Genomic DNA, 24,051 nt, shown 5'->3' with positions numbered 1-24,051 from the left:
AAATAAAGTAGGAAACCACTGGAGGGTTTGGAACAGGGGAATGAAATGATGTAATTCTTCTTTATAAAGCTGATTCTGGTAGGATTATAAGGAAGCAAGAGTAAATGCAGGGTGACCAGTGAGGAAGCTACTATTTTCAATGCAAGTGAAATTATCAAGCATCTGACCATTCTCTCAACAGAAGGAGGACTTGCTGGTCTTCATGTGATACTTTATATAAACATTGCTTTCATAGGCTTTTGTCTTTACTGTGAATTTTCTGTAGCAGTATTTAGAATAAAGCAATCATTTCATTGTATTCATCCCAACATTTATCCATCTCTTCATTCATCCATTTAGCCATTCATTCAGTGAACCCTTGAGACTGTGCTGGGTACTTTGGGTTAAAATATGAATAAATTACCCTGCAGTCCTACTGTCAACATAATTTAGAGTATATAAGGTGTATAGGTTGAAATAGGAGAAGAGAAGGAGTCAAAAAGGAGACACAAAATTAATTATATGTTTCCCTCTATGTGTGAGGGGAACATATTTTATTGACATGGCCCTTTAGATTTCAGGTACCCACCAACTTTAGAAGAAAATTCAGATACTTTAGCCTAATACTAAAACATTTTGTGAATTAGCAATGATACATTTCTCCACCTTTACTATTTCTTGTTGTGTGCACTATGATCTAGCCAAAGGAATTACCCCTTGTATGTATCTAGCCTGTTCACTGTGATGAAATGGGCTTTCCTGTCTCTAGTCTCGTAATTCCTGTCCAATCTCGTAATTCCTCTATTACCAATCCCACTGCCTCCATACACACTTCTTTGATGCTTACAACTGGAAGTCATCTCTCCACCCTGTGTGTTATGCTAGCAGTTTATCTATTTCTCCTTGAGTCTACCTAATGGCATTTTGCATTTTTCCCTCTCTATTAGACTGCAAGCTCCTGTAGACAGGGACAATGTATTTTGTGTGTGTGTGTGAACCCGGGAGAACCTAACCCAGAATCTTGTAAACTCAATAAATATAGAATGAAAGAATGGGAAATAAGGTCCCACAAGTATGTAGGAGGGCAGATTAGAAGGGTGTTAAAATTAAATTGAAGCATTTTGTTTCAATCCCACCGTCAGGGGAGAATAATTTTAGATTCTAAACTATGAGAGTAATACAATGATACTGGTGATGTAGTAGCTCATTTGGCAGCAGTGTGCAAATACAGGGAAAACACTGGGCCATGTTAAACAAAGTGAATTGTCAATACGCTTTTCAGAGGTCTTGGAAAATCATTGGATGTTCACTGAACATAATATGCTTGACACTCTTTCATGCACTTGCATGGAAAAAATCGTTGTGTAAATGAAAGTCCTTTGAAAACATTTGAAAAGCTTCATAATTACAAAATATTATAAGAATGGCTAGCATGGAAAAAAGGTTGGCACTGGATAGCAGTAGAACATATAAAGCTTAGGTGAGACCTCTGAATGTATGTTCAAGTAAGTGCTGGCTTTCTCCTCCAGCAATGCCAGCACATTCGGGACACCTAATAAATTACATGTGAATATTACATTTGAATTGGGTAGCTTCCATACTGAGGGGCTATCTATTAAATATGATCCAATGTAATTTTCTAACTGATGAAATTACAACTTACATGTTTGTAGGTCAATATCTAATTTAACCAAAGACTATTTTAAATAGGTATACTGTTATTTTTATTTTGTGATTTGAGCCAAGAATACAAATGCAAAGTAATTAACAAAACTAATCTGTAATACCAAATACATATTACTAAAAACATGAGTATACAATCTACATCATTACTAAATTTATAATTTCACTAAATTTTACATCTTGATTTTACATCTCACAGCAGCAGCTTACTGTAGTTTAACACTTCACAAAAATGTTTGGTTTCAGAATAAACCTTTAGTATACCATAAGCTAACTAGTATTTAAAAGACAAATATAATAGGCTATGGTAAACAAAGCTCTGGACATGTATTACACTCACTCTATGTTGAATAACATTTTCCTACGTTTTAAGATTTCTGTTCTCTGAAACAATTGTGTTATTTTGTCCATTTTCTACCTTCTTTCCCCAGCAAAACTTGTTACATGCCACTGCTCTACTTCTTGTATGTAATCTTTGATTTGATGGAAAAGTACTGATTTATCCACTGTCTCCCTGTGAGAATGCATATGATATCAACCACTAGTGAAACCTGGAAAACAAAGATAAGGGAAGGCTCTGAACAGAGCTATTCACTGGGGGAAACAAACCTATTCCTATGCAGTTATTAGAGGGAAGTAAAATAATTACAGAAATATCATGTTGTGCTTCAAACGGATGTCTAAGGCAGTTGTAAGTGATGTGATGTTGAGTCCAAGTCACTTTCAACACTGTTATCAGTTTCACCTCCCTCCTCATCACCTTCACCCCTTTAAAATAATTCCAAAGAAAAACTGTGCAAAGATTCCATTATTTTGAATGGTTACTCTGCAGAAATGCCAGTACTTGCTTTAAATCCTACCACTTTATCCTCACTCTGCACAGTGTATTCTGTAATAGAAAGACAATAAATCTTTCAGCCAGAAAAAAATCTGATAATTAGGACAATTTTTAAGAAAATATGTACAGTTTTACTATTGGTTTCCTGAGAATGCTTCTTGCCTAAAATACAGTTAAAAGCCAGACAATGTAGAGGGAGGACTAGAAAAGGATTCATTCTCATCACTGGGCCAACGATACAAAGGATATATCAATCTTTTATTACTCAGGCATTATGAAATGAAACGGTAGCAACAGGAACCAACTGCATTAGTGAAAGGGGGAAGGTACAGAACCATGGATTAAAACTGTCTTGATGCCATGTCCTCCAACGATATTTACCACCTAAAAAGCAGCAATAACAAAAGCTGATTGTTTTCCTCTTCATAATATGGTAGGTGAGATCCTTCTGGATTTCCAAATACCACATGTCCTCTTTCATCATACTTTTAAGAAGTTGTTATCTAAAGTACAAGTTATAACAGCTTTTATTCATTAATTCAATCAATGAAAAACCACTGTTCTGGGCACTAGGTTATGACAGTGAAAAGACAGACAAATGATAGATAATGATTCTTAATGTCTCTTTTCAATCAGAATGTTCTTAGTTCTAGTCCTATTTCCAGTTGTTGAATGGATTAGCAAATCCAAATGACACACATCACCATTTCCCTCAGATCTGTTCTGTCTGCTGCATTTGTGAGTTCTGTAGGCATTATGGACATCTGATCAGATTCCCATGCTAGATACTCCATATTCCACCCCTTTATCAGATGACCAAACCCTGACTGTCTACGTAAAAAATATGTCTGGATTCTGAATGTTCTTCTGCAGTTCTATGTCCTTTAATTTAATCTGGGCCTTAATTAGTAGCCACGCAAACTGACAACAAGTCTTTTAACTGGTTTCATCGATACCATTCTGTCTTAATCCCAGGCCACCTTGGAGCAACATGCTTATTCCACACTCCTGATGCTTCCTTCCATGTGGGGAAACAATTATTGGTATAACACTCGTGGTGTCTCTCTGTATCTTACTCACCTCTCTTAGAAAAGCTGAATTCAGTAATTATAATTAGTGGATCTGGAAGAAGAAATTAGGCATGCATGACACACCCTTGTCAAGCCTATAGCTTGGCAGCTGCCCAGTTGAGCACAGGTTGTCTCCCTCCCTGAACACTGAAAATCTTACTGCTGCAGCTTCCCAACAGGGGACCTGCAATTGTTGGATCTTACCTGTGACTGGTGAGTAACTTTGCTTATTTCAGGCATCCAGTACTAGGAAACACACCTGTCTTCTGATATGAACCACCTCAAAGGTGACTTCATGGTTTCTAACTCCCAACTATTTGAAGAATATTACAAATGCTGCAAACCCAAGCAGAGAGATGGAAGATCCATTACCTACCAGAGTTACCTCGTTAACATAAAGGTCTCTCCCATATTTAAACCCCCTCATTTTCACCTGGGTGTCTATAGGATAAAATTCAAAACTCCTGGCTTAGCATATAAGTCTCTTAACTCCACATAAATTTGTAGCCAAATTTCCTGCCATCTTGCCCCTACCCACTTCCCACCTTATCTTACCATACAGCATCTGCTCCAGCTAAACAGACTTTCTCACTATTGTCTGGTCACCTGAGGCCATTCATCAGCTTGTACTTTGTGTATGAATATTCCCTCTAACAGAGAAACTCCTACTCAAGCCCTAAAACCCAGTCGAAATATCATCTCAAATTAGCACATTATGCTACAATTTATGTATTTACATGCCTGTTTCTCTCATTAGCCTATGAGTCCCTGGGAGGCAAAGACTCTCTTTTACTCATGCTTGTATTCTTAGTGCCTGGACAGGGCCTATAACATATTTGGATATTATGAAATGTTCATTGCATGAAAAATAATGAGAGAATGAATAGTAAAAATCATAAAATTAAAAGTTTAATTTTAGAAATAAAAATGCAAAATTCAGACCTTCATTTATAAAGATGAGAACATGCATGAAATAAGTAGGCTGATGACAACTTTCTAAAGACATGCTGGTTTTTTTAATATAGCTTTTAAAAATGACTGTAAAATGACTACTTAATCTAACAGTATGGTGTTGAGCAAGTTGCATAATCTCCCCGTGGCTCCCTCCCTTCCACCCCCATTCCACCTGGAAACTCCTACACATCACTCAGCCTTCAATTTACAACCCACTTCCTCTAGGAAGTTTCTCTGAACCTTCAGACTATGTTTTGCGCTTCCCTAGGACTCTAAACTTCTCCCGGCACAATTTATTAAACTGCATTCCTGGAGGCAAAGTTTGCATACACCTTTTCCACACTTTATCCCCAGAATACAGCCCAGGGCCTGGAATAGCAGGCCATCAGAAGTCATTAGCTAAACAAATAAATCTGTGAAATTAGGAGTCTAGAATACATTATCTCTTAAATCCCTTCCAGCACGTTTGGAAATGTATATAAGGAAAACTTCTACGCAAGTTACTGTATTGTAACATATCCATAAGTTACATTGGACTGACAACTTTATTTTTCAGTTCTTTCTCATCCACTCTTAGTTGTATTAATCATTAGTGAGGCCCTGCCTCTAACATTTGTGCCATTAGTTAAAAAGTTCTCCGATCTATCAATAAAGTGCAGTATTCCTTAACCTGTTCTTTGAAACTATATTGTAAACATTTCTGTTTATAAAAATGCATGCAACAGGGATAATCTAACCAATTATGACACATTTTCAACTTGGTACTCCACTCCTTCCCCTTCCTCTTTATTTTTGGTAAGGCAGAAGAGGAATGATGAAAGCTGAAGGCCACAAAGAGTGGACAATTGTTCAAAGAAAAGTTTGCTGAATCTCTAAGTGCCATGAGTGGCTTCTGAAGGACATACTTTATTGTTTGAAAAATGAAACATATTGGTTAAAAAAAAAAGGGGTTATTAAAATGCCTCAGTGTTCCCACTTCCATTAGAGAAGTAGCATATAAGTAACATTTTAATAAGGAAAAAAACAAATCAAACATACTGATGCCATGTCTTTTCAAGCACAGGTAACTATTATTATTGGGCATTTGACTCATCTAGTGCTCAGTTTAAAACATCTTTTCTAGGTTTTTCCCAACACCTAAAATAATTGAGGAAAAAATGGGCCCATTTGAAAAATTCCTAAATATCTGCACTGTCACAGTCTCATGCACACTATTTCTTGCCTACATAGCAATTTCTAGCTCTGGCTTAGGCCAGAACAAGGCAAACTAACCCATGGCCTGCATCTTTTCTCAGGGTAGGAGGCAAGTGAATCAAACTACACTTGAAGCTAGTACTGGCAGAACATTTTATTTACCCCATGAGGTTTTGAAATAATTTTCTGAGGGAACTGGTAAGCAATTTTAAAGCCTCTCCACCATCGTCCCCCTCCTCCCCAAAAAAACATCTCACTCCCTTATGGAACTAATTGCAACTAATGCTATGAAGGAAGTTGCTTTCTGAGGGTTTCCTTAAATCTTCAGAAAGAACTGGGCTTCATGTTTCCTTGTCTCTAGTAAGATAAGCAGGAAGAAAATATAGGCACTGGGTGAAGTGTATAAACTCCTTTCCTAGAAGAAAAGCCATGCATTCCCTGCTATGCCCAGAGAATTCAGTCACCTTGTGATTTGCTCTCCTGAGCAGTGCTGTGCAGCACTATCCTGAGTCAGTTTTACACATCATTCATCCTATCTTTCCTTCCAAAAAACAAAGGTTTTTAATCTTAGTTATCTCATACCATAATTTTCAAATGCTTAAGAGCTCAAGCTTAGTATCCTCTAAAGTGCTTCGCTTTCCATTTTAAGATAAAAGTGAGCAAACAAACCAAAAATTTGGCCCAGTTTTACCATGTTTAAGAGGAAAAAACAAAGATATTAAAAATATCCTCTGCTCTTTATATACATGATTTATGAAAACACAAAATGGAGTTTTCTAACTACTAACAATTAGTTGAAAGAAAATTCCTCTCAATGGTATGAAAATCATCAGAATTGATAATAACACATTTTAAAAACATATGATACAGTTACAAGCTGTGTAATCTTTTTTCTGTAAATAAAAATAACCAAATGTAGGAAACATCTCCTCATTTAAAAAATCATAAATTGTAAGAGCATCTGCTTCACTTATTTTATAAAGACATGTGGACGAAGCCTGCAGGTCCCCAAATGAAGTCCTAATTTTCAAATGCTTTTATTCCTAGACAACATTCATAATGTCATAAGGGTATAATATAACTCAATTTAATTATTAAAATATGATTTTGTTACACAAGCATAATATCCAAAATGTTAAGAGATGCTCACTATGTGCTAGACATATATCTAAGTGCTTTACATATATTATTAATTTATTTATTCTTAAAATAACTCTAGAAGGTAGATGCTATAATCTTCCCTCTTAAAAGATCGAGACCACAAGACCACAAAGTATGAAGAGACTAAGGGAGCCAGATTTCCAGCGGGGCAGCCTGGCTCCAGAGCCCCTGCTCTAAGCTGCTCTACCAGAGGGACTCTAATTAGTGTCCTATTTATTGGATTATAAAGAGTGCAACAATTTATGCCAAAACAGGGGAAAACATCAATAGCAATAGAAAAACAGAACTACTTGTCTAACATTTGTGCTTTCTAAGAAAAGTAAACCAAACTGACCCCACAACAGGAAAAAATAACAACTAGGTGTAATAAAATTAATATCTTAACATGAATCAAGTTAAGTCAAATGCACAAATATATATTGTGCATCTATTATGGGTACAATAATATGTTGGCCACTATTGGGACTACAACTTACTATAAAGGTACAGTCTATGCCTTTTTGGGGTTTACAATCTAATTGGAAGATAAATTATAATAGGTTCTGGAAGATGAAAACACATAGCTCTTTTCACAGTGGACACTTCAAAAGAATGAGAGGATGACGTGGTGTAGTGCATGAAAGAGGCACAGAGGTCACGGCTAAAGTGCCTTCCTTCAGTTGTCTGAAAGCATAGTCAAAGACACATAAAACTGTGTCAACTAGGAATGTGAGGACAATCACCTCCACTGGAAAAATGAAACTGTGAGTTCAGTGAAAATGGTAACGCATTCTCCTTATCAATTCCAAACCAACAATGAAGATATGCACGCTTTCACAACTGGCAGTTTGGTTCAAAGCAGAAAGAGAAGGGAATAAAATAAGGAAAAAGTCTCTCAAACTTGACATTGTCCAAACAAACAAAAAGAGGGAAAATTCAATTCCATAAACACTGACATTGGTGTTTAATAGGAGACTTCCTATATTATGAAATACATACTTTTAAAATCAATAAATAAATGTTTTAAAATTTCCAGTGAAGGGCAACATTTGTGGAGTAGAAATGCCAGTTAAAGGTAGCTTGTGCTTAATTTACTGACAGCCTTTAAAATCAGTCTTCAATACTAAAATCCAAATTTGAGGTGATTTGGAATCTTACATAATTAGAGAAAATGGATGAGAATTTTGAAAATGTGGAACCACTCTCAGTTTTTCATAGGTAAGATATTAAATAAGACTAAGACTTTATCATACCAATCAAATTAGAAATTGGACACCACACTGCCTTTAGAATTTGGACAGTAGTTAATGAAGGATTCAATTAAATTGTGCTCCTAATAAGCACACATATATTCCATGCACAGGGATGTGGAATACAGAGTCTTTTGTTCTTATTTCCCACTTACTACTACAATCCCAAAAAAAGAGAAATAAAATAGAATTAAATAAAATAATGATGATTACTTATAATTGTTACAAGCCTTAGGAACAATGAAATAATTAGCAACTGTAATCCAAGGATATTATACAAATTTGTTTTATAAATTTGACGTACTTATCTTTTCTTTAAGCTATTGAGGCACTAACTATTTTTCTGACATAAAATATTTATTACAGATATATTGGGTGCTTAATACTAAATAAAATTATTTTATATTCTCCTTTGTGAAACACACAAATTAAGGGACTTGCAAAAGTGATGCAGTATATCAGAAAAAAGTGAGATTAAAAATTTAATTTTCTGCACATTCCCAACTTAGTTTATCTTTACAAATACTTATTATTGATATAATTGAGACACTACAATTTCATTTCACTACTATTTTCATTTAAAATATTATTGTAATCAGACAATGCTGAGGGTATAAATTATCACTGTACTTTATATGTACTCTGCCAAGTTTATTTCATTCCTTGAATTCTTCAGCATATATTTACATAATGCATTCACCAAGGACTTTCTAAATTAACCGCTTTGGAATCCACCCTGTATTAGATACTGGGAGGAACAGTTCAAGAGGGAACAGTGGAACGTAAAGTCAGGCACGTAGTATACATAAAATCATTTCCTGAAGTTCTCAAGTACTAAGGCGTAGGCGCTTCATCCTATTGTGTAGGGTAAAATTGTTGAATTTAATAAAAAGTAAAACTGGAATTAGATATCTGATTCTGGGACACCATTTTTGGACTTTAGTGATAGGAGAACTATGGTGTGATAGCGAACTTGAGAAGAAATCTGCCTTAAGGAAACCTGATGAGGTGATCCTTCCTTACTCTGGGCATATCTCTCTAAATGTATTCTTAACTTGATAAAACAACTATTTGTTTGCAGGTCTGCCTCCAACACCAGTTTGTGAGGTTTTTAAGTATAAGGAAAGCATCATTCATCTTTGTACTCTCCAGAATACAATTTGGTACCTGGCATTCTCTAAAAACTCACTAAATCATTGTTACATGCATGGGCATAAATATATGATGAAATGTCTTCTGTGACACAGAGAGTGGAGAAAGAGACTGCAGAGTCATTTTACACAGAAGTGCAATAGTGCCTACTGTAATCTAGCTATTACGTGGCACACAGAAGTTGTTCATTAAATATTTCTTACAGGAATTAATGCATGTGTGAATAAATGAATGAATGAATGAATCAGGTCAGTGAAGGAATAAATATATTAAGAAGAGAAATGGGCAAAGTCTGAACTTTGGAAAGCTAGAGGAAGAAAAGCAGTCAGTGACAGTAGGAAAGGAATAGTTAAAAGAAAAAGCAAGAAAATGGAGTGTTGGACTTCCCTGGTGGCACAGTGGTTAAGACTCCGCCTGCCAATGCAGGGGACACGGGTTCGAGCCCTGTTCCACGAAGATCCCACATGCCATGGAGCAACTAAGCCTGCGAGCCACAACCACCAAGCCCGTGTGCTGCAACTACTGAAGCTCGTGCGCCTAGAGCCCATGCTCCGCAACAAGAGAAGCCACTGCACTGAGAAGCCCGAGCACCGCAATGAAGAGTAGCCCCCGCTCACCGCAACTAGAGAAAGCCCATTTGCAGCAACAAAGACCCAACACAGCCAAAAATAAATAAATAAAATACATAATCTTTTTTAAAAAAAAGAAAATGGAGTGTCATAAACAATAATAATGTGTTACAGTTTCATTTCCAAAGCACTTTCCCATTATATTTTAATTCTGACAACAGTCCTGAGAGGTAGGAAGAGTATATATTATTATCATTGTTTTTTTATAGAGGAAGAAAGCTGAGGCTCAGAAAGGTTAAGTGACTCGGAAGAGAGTTTTTCAAACAGAAAGAAATATTTAACACTGTCAAATGCAGAAAATAGAATATGGACTGAAAAGATGTCACTGAGTTTGGCATGAAGTTCACTGGAGCCTGTGCAAAGTGAGGTTGGGAAGGACAGAAGAAGAAGGGTAGAAAAGCAGGTTGATGTTTAAGGAAAGAGATTATAAGTAAATATATTAAAATATATCATACCACATATGTAATAATCACAAAGGTACCACACATAAATCACATCACACAGGTATCAAGATGGGATAAAATTCAGGGTAGAAGAGGGAGACATGAATATCTTCTCTTCTTAGCCAAATGGACAAATTGCTTCCTATAAACTGATTTTCACTATACCTGATACATGTGCACATGAAAGTTTTCTTTGAAATTATTATTTTAAGATTTTAAATACCATTTAGATAAGATCTTCTTGATCAACTTCTAACAAATAATGATTCTCTCTACTATTTTTTAAATGCTTTCCATTCAAAAAACAATATTGAATATATTTAGAAAGCAGTAGAGGCATGAATGCTATTTAATATTCCAACTCTTCCAGCTCCCCTCTAACTTGAAAGTAGCTCTTATTAATGTCAATATTGAAGGGCCCTCGTAAAGCAAGTAATTCTATTTGAGGAAAAATTTCCCAAGCAGTTTGTTTTTCAAGTCAGCAGGAGGGGGGAAGAAAGGAAAGTGAAGAACCATTTTTCCTTGATTTCTCTAATGTATAAGGGGTAACACATGTAGAGCACTGGGAGAAACAAACACAAGTAAATTTTGGAATAAAATACACAAATAAATTCTTAAATGACTTCGTCAAATAAGCACAAATAAATCAAATTCTCTTTTCTTCTACTTCATATTTTAAATACTAAGTTAAATCTTTCACACACACAGGAACATAAGCTTTGGAAAGCTGTTTTCTATGATTTTCTAAGTCACATCTACTTTAAGTTTGCTTAGGAAAAGATATATTTTTCTTAATATTAGAGTTGTCAGTTGTGGAACATAAATTTAGATGGTAAAATAAATTATTTTTGATAGGCAAATAATCAACAGAATTGCAAGTTAACTATGATTCAACTTTTTACTCAATTTTTGATCATATGCAGAGCAGTAAGAACAGTATGATTTTTTTAGATAATAGAATGCAATTTATACGTTGTTCTTTTTTTCCTTGCTGAACTCATCAACAAATAGCAAACCACACTGTGACTATGTCTACATATCACATAAACGTCTAGATGAAAAGTGACAAATTCAGGCCATCATCCAGCTATTCAAAAACATTTATCTTGATGACATTAAACATCTGGATGTTTCCAAATACGAAGATGTTTGATGTCCTGCAGATAAAATATCTTGATGAGTGGTTAAAATTTTCACTTATCTGTTGCAGAAATATGCACATTTCCAAGTATATATCTCTTTCTATTTCAGACACAAAATGTAATTTTAGCATAGATATAGTAGAAAGTTATAGGAATTGTCACGTTTAGATTTTTTCTTTTTTTGGTTACTGTTTTTCTTAATGAATCTCTGACAGAGAGAAACTTTCTTTTATTTTCCTTTTAGTTAATAAAATAGTTAATTGTCATTTTGACAGCGTGTAGTAAAAGGTAAAAGATTTGCAAAATAAAGGCATGGGGAGGTACCTAAGCTTTATATACAATGGTCCACAGAAACACTGTGTGTGGGGAAAACTTAACACAAAATAGTCTTAGTTGGTTGACTTATTATTCATTTGGAATGCTATATAAAACATTTTCTTTTCTCATTGTCTTTTTTTTAAGCATTTTGTTCTTTCTTAGCATGTCCATTTATGCCATTTAAATGAAATGACAGGAGTTCAAACTTCCTAATTTGATAATTTTGATGTCTCTAGTGATGATTTGGCATGAAGATAGTAGTCAACATGAATTCTATTTTTGACTATTCATTAGATCCTAATTTGCTTGAATCACTGAAGATTGCCTCTTACAACTTATCTGTCACATTTTCTTACTCTAGGTCTAATTGAAGAAAAAGCTATTCTTATAGAGGAAACAAGGCAAAAATTATTACAAAGTAGAACATGTATTTTGATTATAAGCTTAAAAGAAAGGTTAATGTTCTTTTCAATTCCCACTACTTTAAAAATAATTCTCTGTAAACATTAAATACCATTTCTACATCTTATAAATCAAGATTTCTTGCATTCCATACTAGAAGAAGGAAATGAATGTTCAAGTGAAAAACAATTCCCTGAAAGCTGGAAACCATCATGGCAGTAAAATAACAGACAATTCATAACACATTTCAGCTCCCGAACACTCTACCTTTAGGATCACTCAGAACTGAGCCAAAGGCACTGATGACCACATCGGCTTTCAGATGGACTATCTGATCTTCATCTTCATTCCAGTTTCCGGTTTCATCTTGCTCTGTCCGAACAAACTGCACAGCAACAATTCTCCCGCCTTTTACGATAACCTTCCGTGGGGACAGGAAAGGCAAAAATTCACATTTTTCTTCCTTCGCAAGCTCCATCTAAAATGAAACAAAATAGAGAAAAACTCGAAAATGTTTCTTCTTTATTTAATATTTGATTTTTAATTCAATTATACATGCTAAAGCTTATAATGTTTAAATAAACATGAAGTTTTTTCTTTCACCAAAGCTGAGATTCAGTTATCAGCTATTCACATTTTATAAATCACTGACTCAGGAGAGTCTTAGACTGAAGTTGTTGTGTGGAATTTTATAGATCATGGCATGACAAGATGCTTCTCAAGTTTTAGGTTGTGCATGCCCTACGGTTGGGGATGTGTGACGTTTCTCACTATAGTAGCCTGGTCTCCTTATGCTTTCATTTCTGTAGGTTAAGTTCTCTTTTTAATTCTGCATTATATGAAAATAAATTCTTATTATTATTACCAGACTGTATATACCTAAGCTGGAAAAAAGTCAATAAAGTGGGTGAGTCAGTCTCTGGAAGTAAGTGATTAGAATGGTAGGTAGGAAAATAGATTAGAGGAATTCTGTAGAACCAAGAAATAAATAAGATTTATTTTTACTTTTCATGTAAAAATATACATGAAAATTTCAGGAAACAAGCATGCTCCTCTTGACAAATTCCCAGTTATTCCACATATCTCACATAATTTATTGTGCCATAAAATTAGGCACCCTAGTTTTTGTTTGTTTTCGTGCCCATAAAGGGATTTCTATTAAGACAGAATGTTGATATTTATTTATTCCACTTACTGTTTTGGAGGAAATACAGGCATTTGTTAATGTGATCCTAACCAGTCTGTTGAGTAGTCTTTTCCAAAAGATATAAAAACATCCCACTAAAGAGGTTGAGAGGGTGTTGAGTCTTATTCTTTCCCTACCCCATGGAAGACAGGTAGATTCTCAGTTGACAAGTGAGGCTGAGAAAGTTGTGTGTGTAAGGCTTCAAACCAGGAATTATCTGGGCTACATCAAGATGAAAAAACTGAGATATAGAGTAACTTGCTCAACGTTGTTCTGAAGCCATGGACCCATCTCTCAGTGCTCTATCCGTAACTAGCGGTTCCAAACTTTACAGTGCATCAGAATCACCTTAGAGGGCTTCTTAAAACACTGCATAGGCCCACTCCCAAGGTTCCTAGTTCTATAGGACTGGATGAGTCCTGAGGATGCGCATTTCTAACAAATTCCTAGGTGATGCTTTGCTGCTGGTCCAGAAGTGATATTTTGTGAACTACTGTCATTGTAGATTATAGCCGTCTCTGAACTCAACAGATCTATACCATGTATTCTCCATGAGACTAATATTGCCCATAAGGGAGCAAAATTGATTCTTGGGGAAGAAAAATTCTTAGATGACATAAAGCATAGAGCCATAGCTTATAAACAGATATACAGAATATCTAGTATATTAAAATAACAGTGTGGGGGTAATTAGAAAAAAAATCTAAAATGACTCCTTCAAGGGCTGATAATTTTTTTTTTAATTTGAGAAATGCAATATATTACCAAATATTGGCATGAAGCTATTTCAATCTACATCTTACTTAGGATATTTTTTGAATACTGGTTTTAATGGCTTAAAAATTGGACTACCTAAGCTATTATCACACAATATTTTACTTTGCATTATAAAATTAAGAGGTTAGCAATAGCAAAAGTACTACATAAGTGGGTAGTGTGGGTGGTAAGTATACAGAACAGTGGATCTCAAACTGCTCATGGTTTAGAAGGAAAACAGAAGTAAGTGGAACTGAATCAGTTTTGAAACCCACTTCCACTGCTTATTTGGCATAGTTGCTGAATCTCTTTGACCCTCAAGTTCCTTATATATAAAAACAGGATAACAATACCTAACTAATTGGTATGTGGTGTTGTTTAAGGCAATTCAGAAATGTAACACACCTAAAGCAGAACTTAACATGTAGAAGGTGAAAATAAATGCAATTTATTTGTAGTTGTCTTTTTCTGAATTCACTTTTTCCCCAAATCATTCTTCAATCTATTTAGTATCACTTAGCAATAGGATTATGACTCCAATAGAAAGGTAGCCCAACAACAAAGGTAAAAAAAGGAAAGCCCCAAGAAACTTGGACTACTCTTTAAATTTCTACAAAATAAAAATGTGCGATGTCTGGAAAGCAAAATATTCCTTAAATACCTCAAATTAAAAAATAAATAAAACATACCATGATATGTTTTCTGTATCTCTTTTGTCCCATTTGCATAATGCAGTGCCTTATAGCTCAATATAAACCAGTTATTGTGTTTCAAAAATGTCAAGTGATGCTAAATTTTAATGATAATGCCAAACTTGACTGGATAACAATGCCAAATGTTTATGGTTTGAATAAATCAATACACGATGTGTATTTATAATAGTACTCCTCTCTGTGGAGGGCAGAAATAAAACCCTGAACTTGGCTGTACACATATTGAGAGCATGTCTCAGACTGATTTAGGGCCTGTTTTGTCCCATTCTACTCTTCTTAACTATGAATACTTAGACAGTATATATTATTATATGTAGATAATCTCACATACTTTTTGCCAAATCTGGCATTTAATTTAGAAACAAAAATTGAACACTGCAAACAAATCAAAACTTTTAAGAATTTAAAATAAGGTTACCAAATGATTTATGCTTGAACATGCTTCAGTAGTACTCTTACCATGGCTTTTGACTAAAACCTATATTCTAAAACCTACGTAGAGTTATGAACATGAAGAAACCATATGTTAATGTATCCTTAGCTCATATCATAATTTTCCATATATGCCAGGGTTGATACCAAATATTTAGTATTCATGCCAGCTATCTGACAGTGCACGGAAGTCAGCAGGTATATACATTGGCCCCCAAAAAGACTATTCTAAAATTCTGCTTTTTTTTTTTTTTTTTTGGCGGTACGCGGACCTCTCACTGTTGTGGCCTCTCCCGTTGCGGAGCACAGGGTCCGGACGCGCAGGCTCAGCGGCCATGGCTCACGGGCCCAGCCGCTCCGTGGCATGTGGGATCCTCCCGGACCGGGGCACAAACTCCGTGTTCCCTGCATCGGCAGGAGGACTCTCAACCACTGCGCCACCGGGGAAGCCCTAAAATTCTGCTTTTGAAACTTGCAATGTTATTTACTTTCTCAAACATTTAAGATTAGACTATTGGGCAGCAGACACAAATCACACTCCTTCCTGCTATTTTTCTATTAGGTACCTAGATTTTTCATTTTACATAAAAGAGGGGAAAAAACTTTTAAAGGAAAGATAGAAAGACATGACGAACATATGTAATTATTTGGAAAGTATTGACATTATATTGAAAAAAGAACTGAGATAATAAGATATATCTTAGTCAATAGGGGAATATTAGGAAAATGAGAATTGAAAGTAAGTGAAGCCATATGTTAAGTGAAATATCCTTTGCATTATTTGTGGACAACAGAGGAATTTATTTTCACTGTTTAAGAAATCTGTCTGACAAGACAAAAATAATAATAATAAATACTTACATAGCAGCTATCCTTTAAGTGCTTTATACATAACTCATTTTAATTTTCACACAGGAGATGTGACACCTATATATTAGTTATTTTTTAAGTATTTCTTCAAACCAAGTTTTTCTCCCTGTTGTGGCTCAAAAAGCCAATAACACCCTGGATATCATCATGATTTACAGATTTATCAACCGACCTCTGGCACTCTGCTGCTTGCTGGCCTCACAACCAACACTTTGTGGGAAGAAGTATTATTTCCTTCCTACAGAAGAGAAACTGAGGATCAGAGAAACCAAAGGTATATTAAGAGATGGCAAAGCTTAGCTAAAATCCTGATATGGCTAGAACAAAATCCTGTGGTATTCAGTTTTATTCAAAGGCAGAAATTGTGGTATATTTGAAATAATGAGACTTTGTATGGTTCCAGTTGTTGACTCTCAAAACAAGGCGAATTAGAACAGGAAAGGATCTAGCTAAAGGCAAACTAAAGGTAAGGAGTTGGCTGGATAAAGGCTGCCTTCAGTGGGAAGAGGAAATCCAAGCTTCCTAGTCTAAGTAAGTTTAGAGGTACTATATAATCATGAAATACAGGAACCAAGTGATGGACTTATGAACCCAATATTGTAAATTAGTTAATGGAGACTCCTTGAATCCAGAGGAAGGATAAGTTTAGAACAAAGAAGTACTACTTCATAAAGCAAATAGTAGAAACATAAAACATATCATCTCAAGATATAAAGGTGGAAAATTAAAATAGAATTTAAATACATTTATTTGTTAGACAGTAAACTTCAAAAAAAACTCTTTAAGTACAGAAAGAATATCTTACTAACTTTCTATCCCCAGTGTCCAGGAGTGACATTCAAATATTTAACAAATGATGAGCACAAACAAATGAACATTCAGACAGATGCCTGGCAAATCAGGATATACTCCAGCTGATATGCCACATGGAAGGTTATCAAGTGAATTTCAGCCGTATCAGTATCTATCAAAATAACTGGCACACAGTAGACACTGAATAACATTTTGTTTACCAAAATGAATGACTAATATGAAAACCCAGAGGACATTCAAGCTAACAAAAGGAAAACCAATTAGTAGTATGTGGAGTCAACAGCTACTAAACATCCATCCCAAAGCAAGGAACACAGAGCATGCAAAAGACATGCTACCTGACCAGAGCATCCTATGTTGTGAGTTTGAAATCAGAAAGCAAATGGTACTTCTCCTCAGTTGTCAGTTACACTGCCATATGAAAATGACGGACCAAAGTGACCAGTGGTCTAACCTCATGCAGTGGGTCTTAATATTTTATTGTTCAAATTAATCAGCCTTCTGGGCTAATTAGTTCACAGATGTCAGTGTTAGTGCCTTTTAATACCTAATGTTTGTTAATGATCATTAATAATCAGCAGCTCAGAGTTTGGTATATGGACATTCCTGTTCATGGCACACATATTTATTTCTTGTTTGATGGAGCCTGTTCTCATGAGGAACAACTGGTATATCAAGCAAACATACAAATATCTCTTGTCTTTTTCTCCACCAATAATTACTCAAGGGAATAAAAGACAAAAGCATCTATAAGGTTCCATTTTTGAGGTTCAGTAAATCAAATTGTTACTTTCTTTTCATACTGTATGAGGAAAGTGAAAAAAAAAAACACTTCTTAGCTTTGATTTTTACCTCCATATTCAGGGATAATATGTGGTTGATGCAGAGTGAAATAAAAATAGAGTGCTATAACATGCAATAATGATCATCATTTTAATGATTAACTTTATGTAATATGATGATTTGGTCTGATTAATATTACAGGCATCATACTGTGGAAATTATGAAACAACTTAATTTACTATAATTAAAAGCATGATGTCAACTCATTTTTAGATTGCATATAGGCAAAGTAAGCATAGGTTATAAACCATAATTAGCAGAATTCAAAACTAGCATACATTAAACTCTAGTTGCCAAAGTTTGAGAAACGATATGAAGAAACAATATTCTTTGTAAAGATTATCCTCTAATAGCTAGACATTTAACAATTTATCAGTTCTGTATGAACATGAGGACCTCAGAGATGGTATTTCAAATCAAAACTGTCTGGTAGTCTGCTTTGGCCAGTGATAATCCTGGACAATATTATCTTTTATTTCATTGCTGTTAAATTTATTCATACTACATAATGAGTCCAATTAATTTATAAATTTACCATATATTTATTAAGTACTTATTATGTACAAAAATGGTGCCAGGTGCTGCAGTTAATAAAATAATCCCTACTTTCAAAAATCTCATAGAGGCAGACAAATCTGCAATTATATTGTGTGATAACATATAAACACCTTCTGTTCTAATGACAGATAAAAGGGCATTTTACACAGCAGTTGTGCAGGTCAAGAAAGGTCAGCCTGGAAAAGATACAGCATAAAGTAATCTTGAAGGATGAGTAGGAATTAGTTACTGAGAAATCCTGGTATGGAATAGATTATCTTCCTTTGGTAAGGGAAGATGTAGGATGGTAAGAAAGTTAATCTCAAGAAAGAAAGAAAAGTGACCTGGTTAAATCCCCTTGTAAACATGCTAATGGAAAACAAACTACCAGCATTTGCAAGTGGGAGAGACCTTATCTGCGTAAAGCTTTTGGCAAGATATACCTGCTAGTCTAGGATTGCTATGGTAAACAAAACCTGGGAAATATGGATTTATACAGCAAGGTTCTCTCTAAAGAGTCAAATAAACTATGTAACTATCTGAGTATAAACTGGAGATGCTTTATAGTTAAAACAGCTTCTTTTTGTGTAAGTGATGGAGCTACAAACGTTACTTAGAGACCCTACATTATTCTGAACAAAAGCACACCCTGATGCAGCAGGATGGGACCTGGAGAACTGTACTAACGGTCTTGCACCTCCTCTTGTTTACCCCACACTTCATGTTTACTTATATCCTTGAAATTATTTATAAAGCTTGATACAAGTTATATCTCTAATTCATGTGAGTTTGATTTCACAATCCAATCTTCTGGTTATTTTGGTTACCAAGGAGACGAAGGAAGATTAAGTCAGTAAACTCTGACAATCCACTCTTGATCTCATATTTAATTTACTAAATACTTCCTAATGTATTTTGTACTTTTTGGTTTATACATACTCACAGTCTATGGTGGAATGCAGAGCAATTTTGATATGCTTACCACTCTCTGGAACCTACAAGCTAATTCTTCAATTATTCTTTTCTTGGGCGAAAGAGTTTGCTGAAACCACAAGTTGAGTTTCCTTCTTTTAGTACCTCCTATGGTGTTACAAGCATTTGGCTTCTTTTAATTTTAAGCTTTTAAAATGGAAGAATCTTGAACAGAAGGAAACATTTCTTCACATGAGAGTTGTACTACACATTTGATATAGTTGCCCCTTAACTATATTGTGTCATGATTGAGCTGCACAAACCAGAAATGCAATGCCTACATAATTTATAGGCTTAAAATGCCTTTGCACAGGTATCATAAAATACATCTTTTCTAACAAGAAGAGGGTATTTTTAAACATTACTCACTTATGATTGACAACATTTTCTTAAATCTGACTATAGCTCTTCTTGTTCCTCATCTTAGATTTTGCTACAGTCAAGCATTCCAGGCTAATGTTGGAGTATCTCACACAATTACCTTCTGCATAACTTTGGTGCCTTTGCAGTACCTTCTTCCATCTTGAAATGCCTCTTCATATAAATTCTGTACAAATCGGGATCCTCTGTTTTATGCAACTCACTAATCCTCTCTGATTCTACAACTTTTTATTCATTTTTCCATTGATTTCATACACTGATGGGTTGAATTTCTTTTTTTTCCTTTTTTTTTAAAAAATTCTCAGCTATTTTTTAAGAGACTGAAGACCAGGAACAATTAACATTTTTCAATCTACTTTTAATACTAGGTTGATATTGTAATATAATACATTAAAAAAATTAAATTAAAATATAAATAATTAAATAAAAATAACTACTTATTTAAAAGCTATCAGAAGTAATTTTGAGGTATATGTATATACATAAATATAAATTATATACTTTGAACATTTCATATTCATTTAAAGTCTTCCTATAAGGTTTTCAATGTCCCTAAAATATTTTATTCAACGTGCTTCATTGATCTGTTGTCTTGGATCAAGCACTATTCTATACTTTCAGTCAGACCCAAGTTGAATGAGCCAATCCATTTGAAGGAGACTGTACTTTAATTTGTGGGATGAGCATAAAGTAATAACTACCCTATGCGGTAAGTGCTCTAATATAGGAAGCATAAAGAGCTATAAGGTCTCACAGGAGGGAGAGGCTAATTAGAATGGGATTAAGGAAGCCTTCAAAGAGAAAATGACATTTAGAGCAGACCTTGAAGGATGAGCTCACCTCTTAAGAGAAAAAAAATCACTTTAAAAAGAATGACAATTTTTTTTGGTTTTTGCATTAATCCATGCGTGGTTTTCATTTATTTTTATCTTTTAAATTGTGTGCATGTTGAACATGTGTTTAAAAAATTATACAAATTAATTTTTAATATTTTCAATTTATATAAAAGAAAAGAAGATATTGGAAAGCTGAGATGAATATTATTAATGAGAGAGGCGCTTCTAAATTTCACATAAAAGTTAACAGAGTAATAGCAACATAAAGTTTAATAGAGTAATAACAAAATATCATTATTTAATAAGATTTGATAGTGACTTGATACCAGTTTAAAATGTTCACTGTTAATGAATCTGTGTGTATATATATATTTTTCATATATATAGTATATATATGTACATTGGAAAGTTGGTAAAAAAAGGTACATCGTTTTTAGCTCTACAGATATTCCTAAGTCAACACAATGCAGCCACCCCCTTGGGATTTTTGAAAATAATTAAGCATTTAGAATATATAATCTTGAATGGGCACAGGATTTGTTGGCTCCTGGCCTATTTACAGTCCTTTTTTTCCACTCACCATCTGAATTATCACATGTAGTGCAGAATTCTGACAACCACACCTGTCAGCTTCTTTGATACCCATGTCTTGAGTGCAGCAGACTTTACCTCACCAACTGACTGAGGAAACATTAACTGCAACTCGTTTCAAGTGTAATATTTATAGATATTGCTAAAATTTTCAGTACAGAGTTGCTCTCATTCCATGGAGAGATAAAGCCTTCCTGTCCAGATTCCATATCATTCACAGATCTTTCTCTAAATGTTCAAAATACAGAACTTGGGGAAATAGAAGAAACTCTGAGAAGCATAGTTATAACACTTATTTTACAGATGGGCACATCAGACTAGAATATATAACCTAGAACCAAGTACTTCAACTTTTAGTTAATTCCTTTTTGACTGTTCCATTCTACCTCTCATACTACACTGAAATTTCAGGCTTTTCAAAATGTAAACACATACAGATCCTTGGAATGTCATTCCCACATCATCATAAATTATTAAAGGCATACTTAATATCTCAGTACCAAGGGAGTCATTAACTACCATTAATTAACTTTGTGTTCCTGGGGACAATTGTGTGTTTGTGTTTGTTTGCAGGTACCTTCATATATCCAACCATGCTAACAGGTCTTTGATCACCTTCCATGGAGAACGTCAACCGAAATGATGTGCAGGTGACAAATATTGAAGAGCTGCTTACTAAGTAAAATTAAATTTGCCAGCTTATAAAGTTTATTTTCTAAAAATAGTCCCACGGTCATATCTCTCATAACTAAAAAACTAGAAAACATTAGCTACTGGTAGGAAAATGCATGTTTAGCTAGCCGTATTTAGATGATGAAAGTATCTACGGATGTAGCTTTAACATGATCATTTGATATTAAAAATATCTGAGGGGAGACCTACGGATCATGCCACATGAATGATCTATTATGGGGCATGCTGTGTGGTACCAGAAGGATTCAATTAAAAGGTACATTTTTTCACACTAAGATGTGTTATTTCAGAGTTGTAGTAACAGTTGAAGAAATTTTTGACTAACAGACCAGGCAATCTGGTTCTGTTATTTTATTATTAAAAATAATAAAGTAGCATTACCAAAATAGTTGACCTTCTGAATAGCTAAAATACATAGAAACAGGCATTATCAAAGTTAAATCAGTTATCATTTTGGCAGATAAACAGGGGGGAAGCCAAGGGGTGCTAGGGAGTAAAATAGAGAGCCCATTTAAAATATAGCAAAATTAAAGACCTGTCATGTTTTGCTGCCATTGGGAAATTGACTATGTGAACAATAGATTCTTGGTATGTTCTCTGTGTGTGGGACTATGCTATTAAAATAATTTTGTATCATATTCTTCTCAGTAATAATTAATAAGAACTACAAAGTCCTTCCCTAACCTTATCCTTTAAATTTATCAACTCAAGAGGGTCTATTGAGTCCTGACCTTCATGCCTCCTTCTAGGGATTCCCAACTGCCTAAAGCATTCTTGCAGTTCTATCTGATCTGTCAACAACTTTTAATACCAGCATTTTTGGGGATTCTGTTATCCTGTGAAATTTAATCTCACCTATTTAAGCTTGCAGAAAGTTCTGGAGGGAATTATTAACAGATTTTCCCTCATCTTCTTAGAGGACAGTGCTGAATGATTGGCTGGTTTCCCTAAGGACCCATGGCTGAGCAGTGCTAGTTTGTCAGTAGCATCCTATTTAGCATGTGTGTGAGGCCACAAGGGAGACTGAAAGACATTTGGAATCAGAATTACATCAATATGCTGATGATGCCTCCATATCTTCATTTCATCAAACCTTATATCCTGTAGCATTAATGCTTTCTTAACTAAGATGGAAAGTGCCCCCAAACAGCACACTGCTTATGGCTCTAATTAGACAGCTGGAAACTACATTGATGATACACTAGAGCAGTGGATCAGCAGCCTCAGCATCACCAGTGAACTTGTTAAAAATGCAAATTCTCAGGCCCATCCCACAGCTACTAAATCAGAAATTGGGACTAGGGCCCAGCAAGTTGTGTTGAACAAGCCCTCCAGGCGATTTTGATGCACACTGAAGTAAGAAAACCACTGCATTAGAGAAATGGGATGCGCTTGTCACTGCAGAATCTATTAGTAGTGCCTCCTAACTTAGTAGATTAAAACATTTCTGGATCTAATTATATGGTTCTTTGTTACTAACCATGTAACAATTCCTTGTTAAGTCTAACTGGCCTATGTAATAATTCATATTTGCCACTAAATGATGGGAAAACTTTATATTGTTCTGTATTTGCCTCCCCCTTCAAAAATCATTTGAGAATTAGACCACAGCTTTGGATATATACATGCTGGCATGCCTCACAGAGAGGTCTTTTACCAACAGACAAATTATGTTATTTCCAAATTCCATCAAAGAGCCAAAGCCCAATAAACAATATACATATTTGAGAAAAACTCTAAGTATCAATCTTCATTGACTTCAAAGAAACCAGTGTGACTGCAGTTTGTGTGTACTGGGGGTAGAAAACATAGTAGGAATAGAAGAAATACCAAGAAATTGGGTTTGATATTAAATTCTTCGTATAGGTTGAAAATTTGTCTGAGAACATTCTTTCAAAACCTGTATCTTGAAGTAGAAGATATTGACTTACCAGTTTCATAAGTGTTAGCACTACCATGTCTTGGGCCTCTTTGATGTATACCAAATCAAGTAGTTACATTTATCTAACTTGGAAACTATGAGCCTTTTTAATGCTAGAAGCCCTGGATGCTTATTCTCTCCAGAAAACATTCATTTCACAATTATTTGTTGAACACTTTTTATGTGGAATCCATTGTGCTAGGCAGGGGAAGAAAAAAGTGATGATCATGGCACCGTTCTCATAGAGCTCACAGCTCAGTAGTTTTAAGACCATGTAAACATTTTAGTTTCTTGTAAGCTAATAATAAACATC

The 24,051-nt window shown here is 34.8% G+C and overlaps 1 protein-coding gene across 2 annotated transcripts in view; it reads right to left on the bottom strand.

The window, feature by feature from the left end:
* Positions 1-24,051, bottom strand: part of DPYD (dihydropyrimidine dehydrogenase) — an 810,282-nt gene that overhangs the window by 441,691 nt on the left and 344,540 nt on the right. For both annotated transcript variants that reach the window (XM_060139525.1, XM_060139524.1), the window contains exon 11: positions 12,462-12,672. In XM_060139525.1, coding sequence (XP_059995508.1) covers positions 12,462-12,672 — 211 coding nt within the window. The remainder of the gene's footprint in view (positions 1-12,461; positions 12,673-24,051) is intronic.

Source organism: Lagenorhynchus albirostris, chromosome 2 (genome assembly GCF_949774975.1).
Source record: "Lagenorhynchus albirostris chromosome 2, mLagAlb1.1, whole genome shotgun sequence".
Classification (NCBI taxonomy): domain Eukaryota; kingdom Metazoa; phylum Chordata; class Mammalia; order Artiodactyla; family Delphinidae; genus Lagenorhynchus; species Lagenorhynchus albirostris.
The sequence above is the reverse complement of the archived record's forward strand: the minus strand, read 5'-3'. Positions and strand labels throughout refer to the sequence as shown.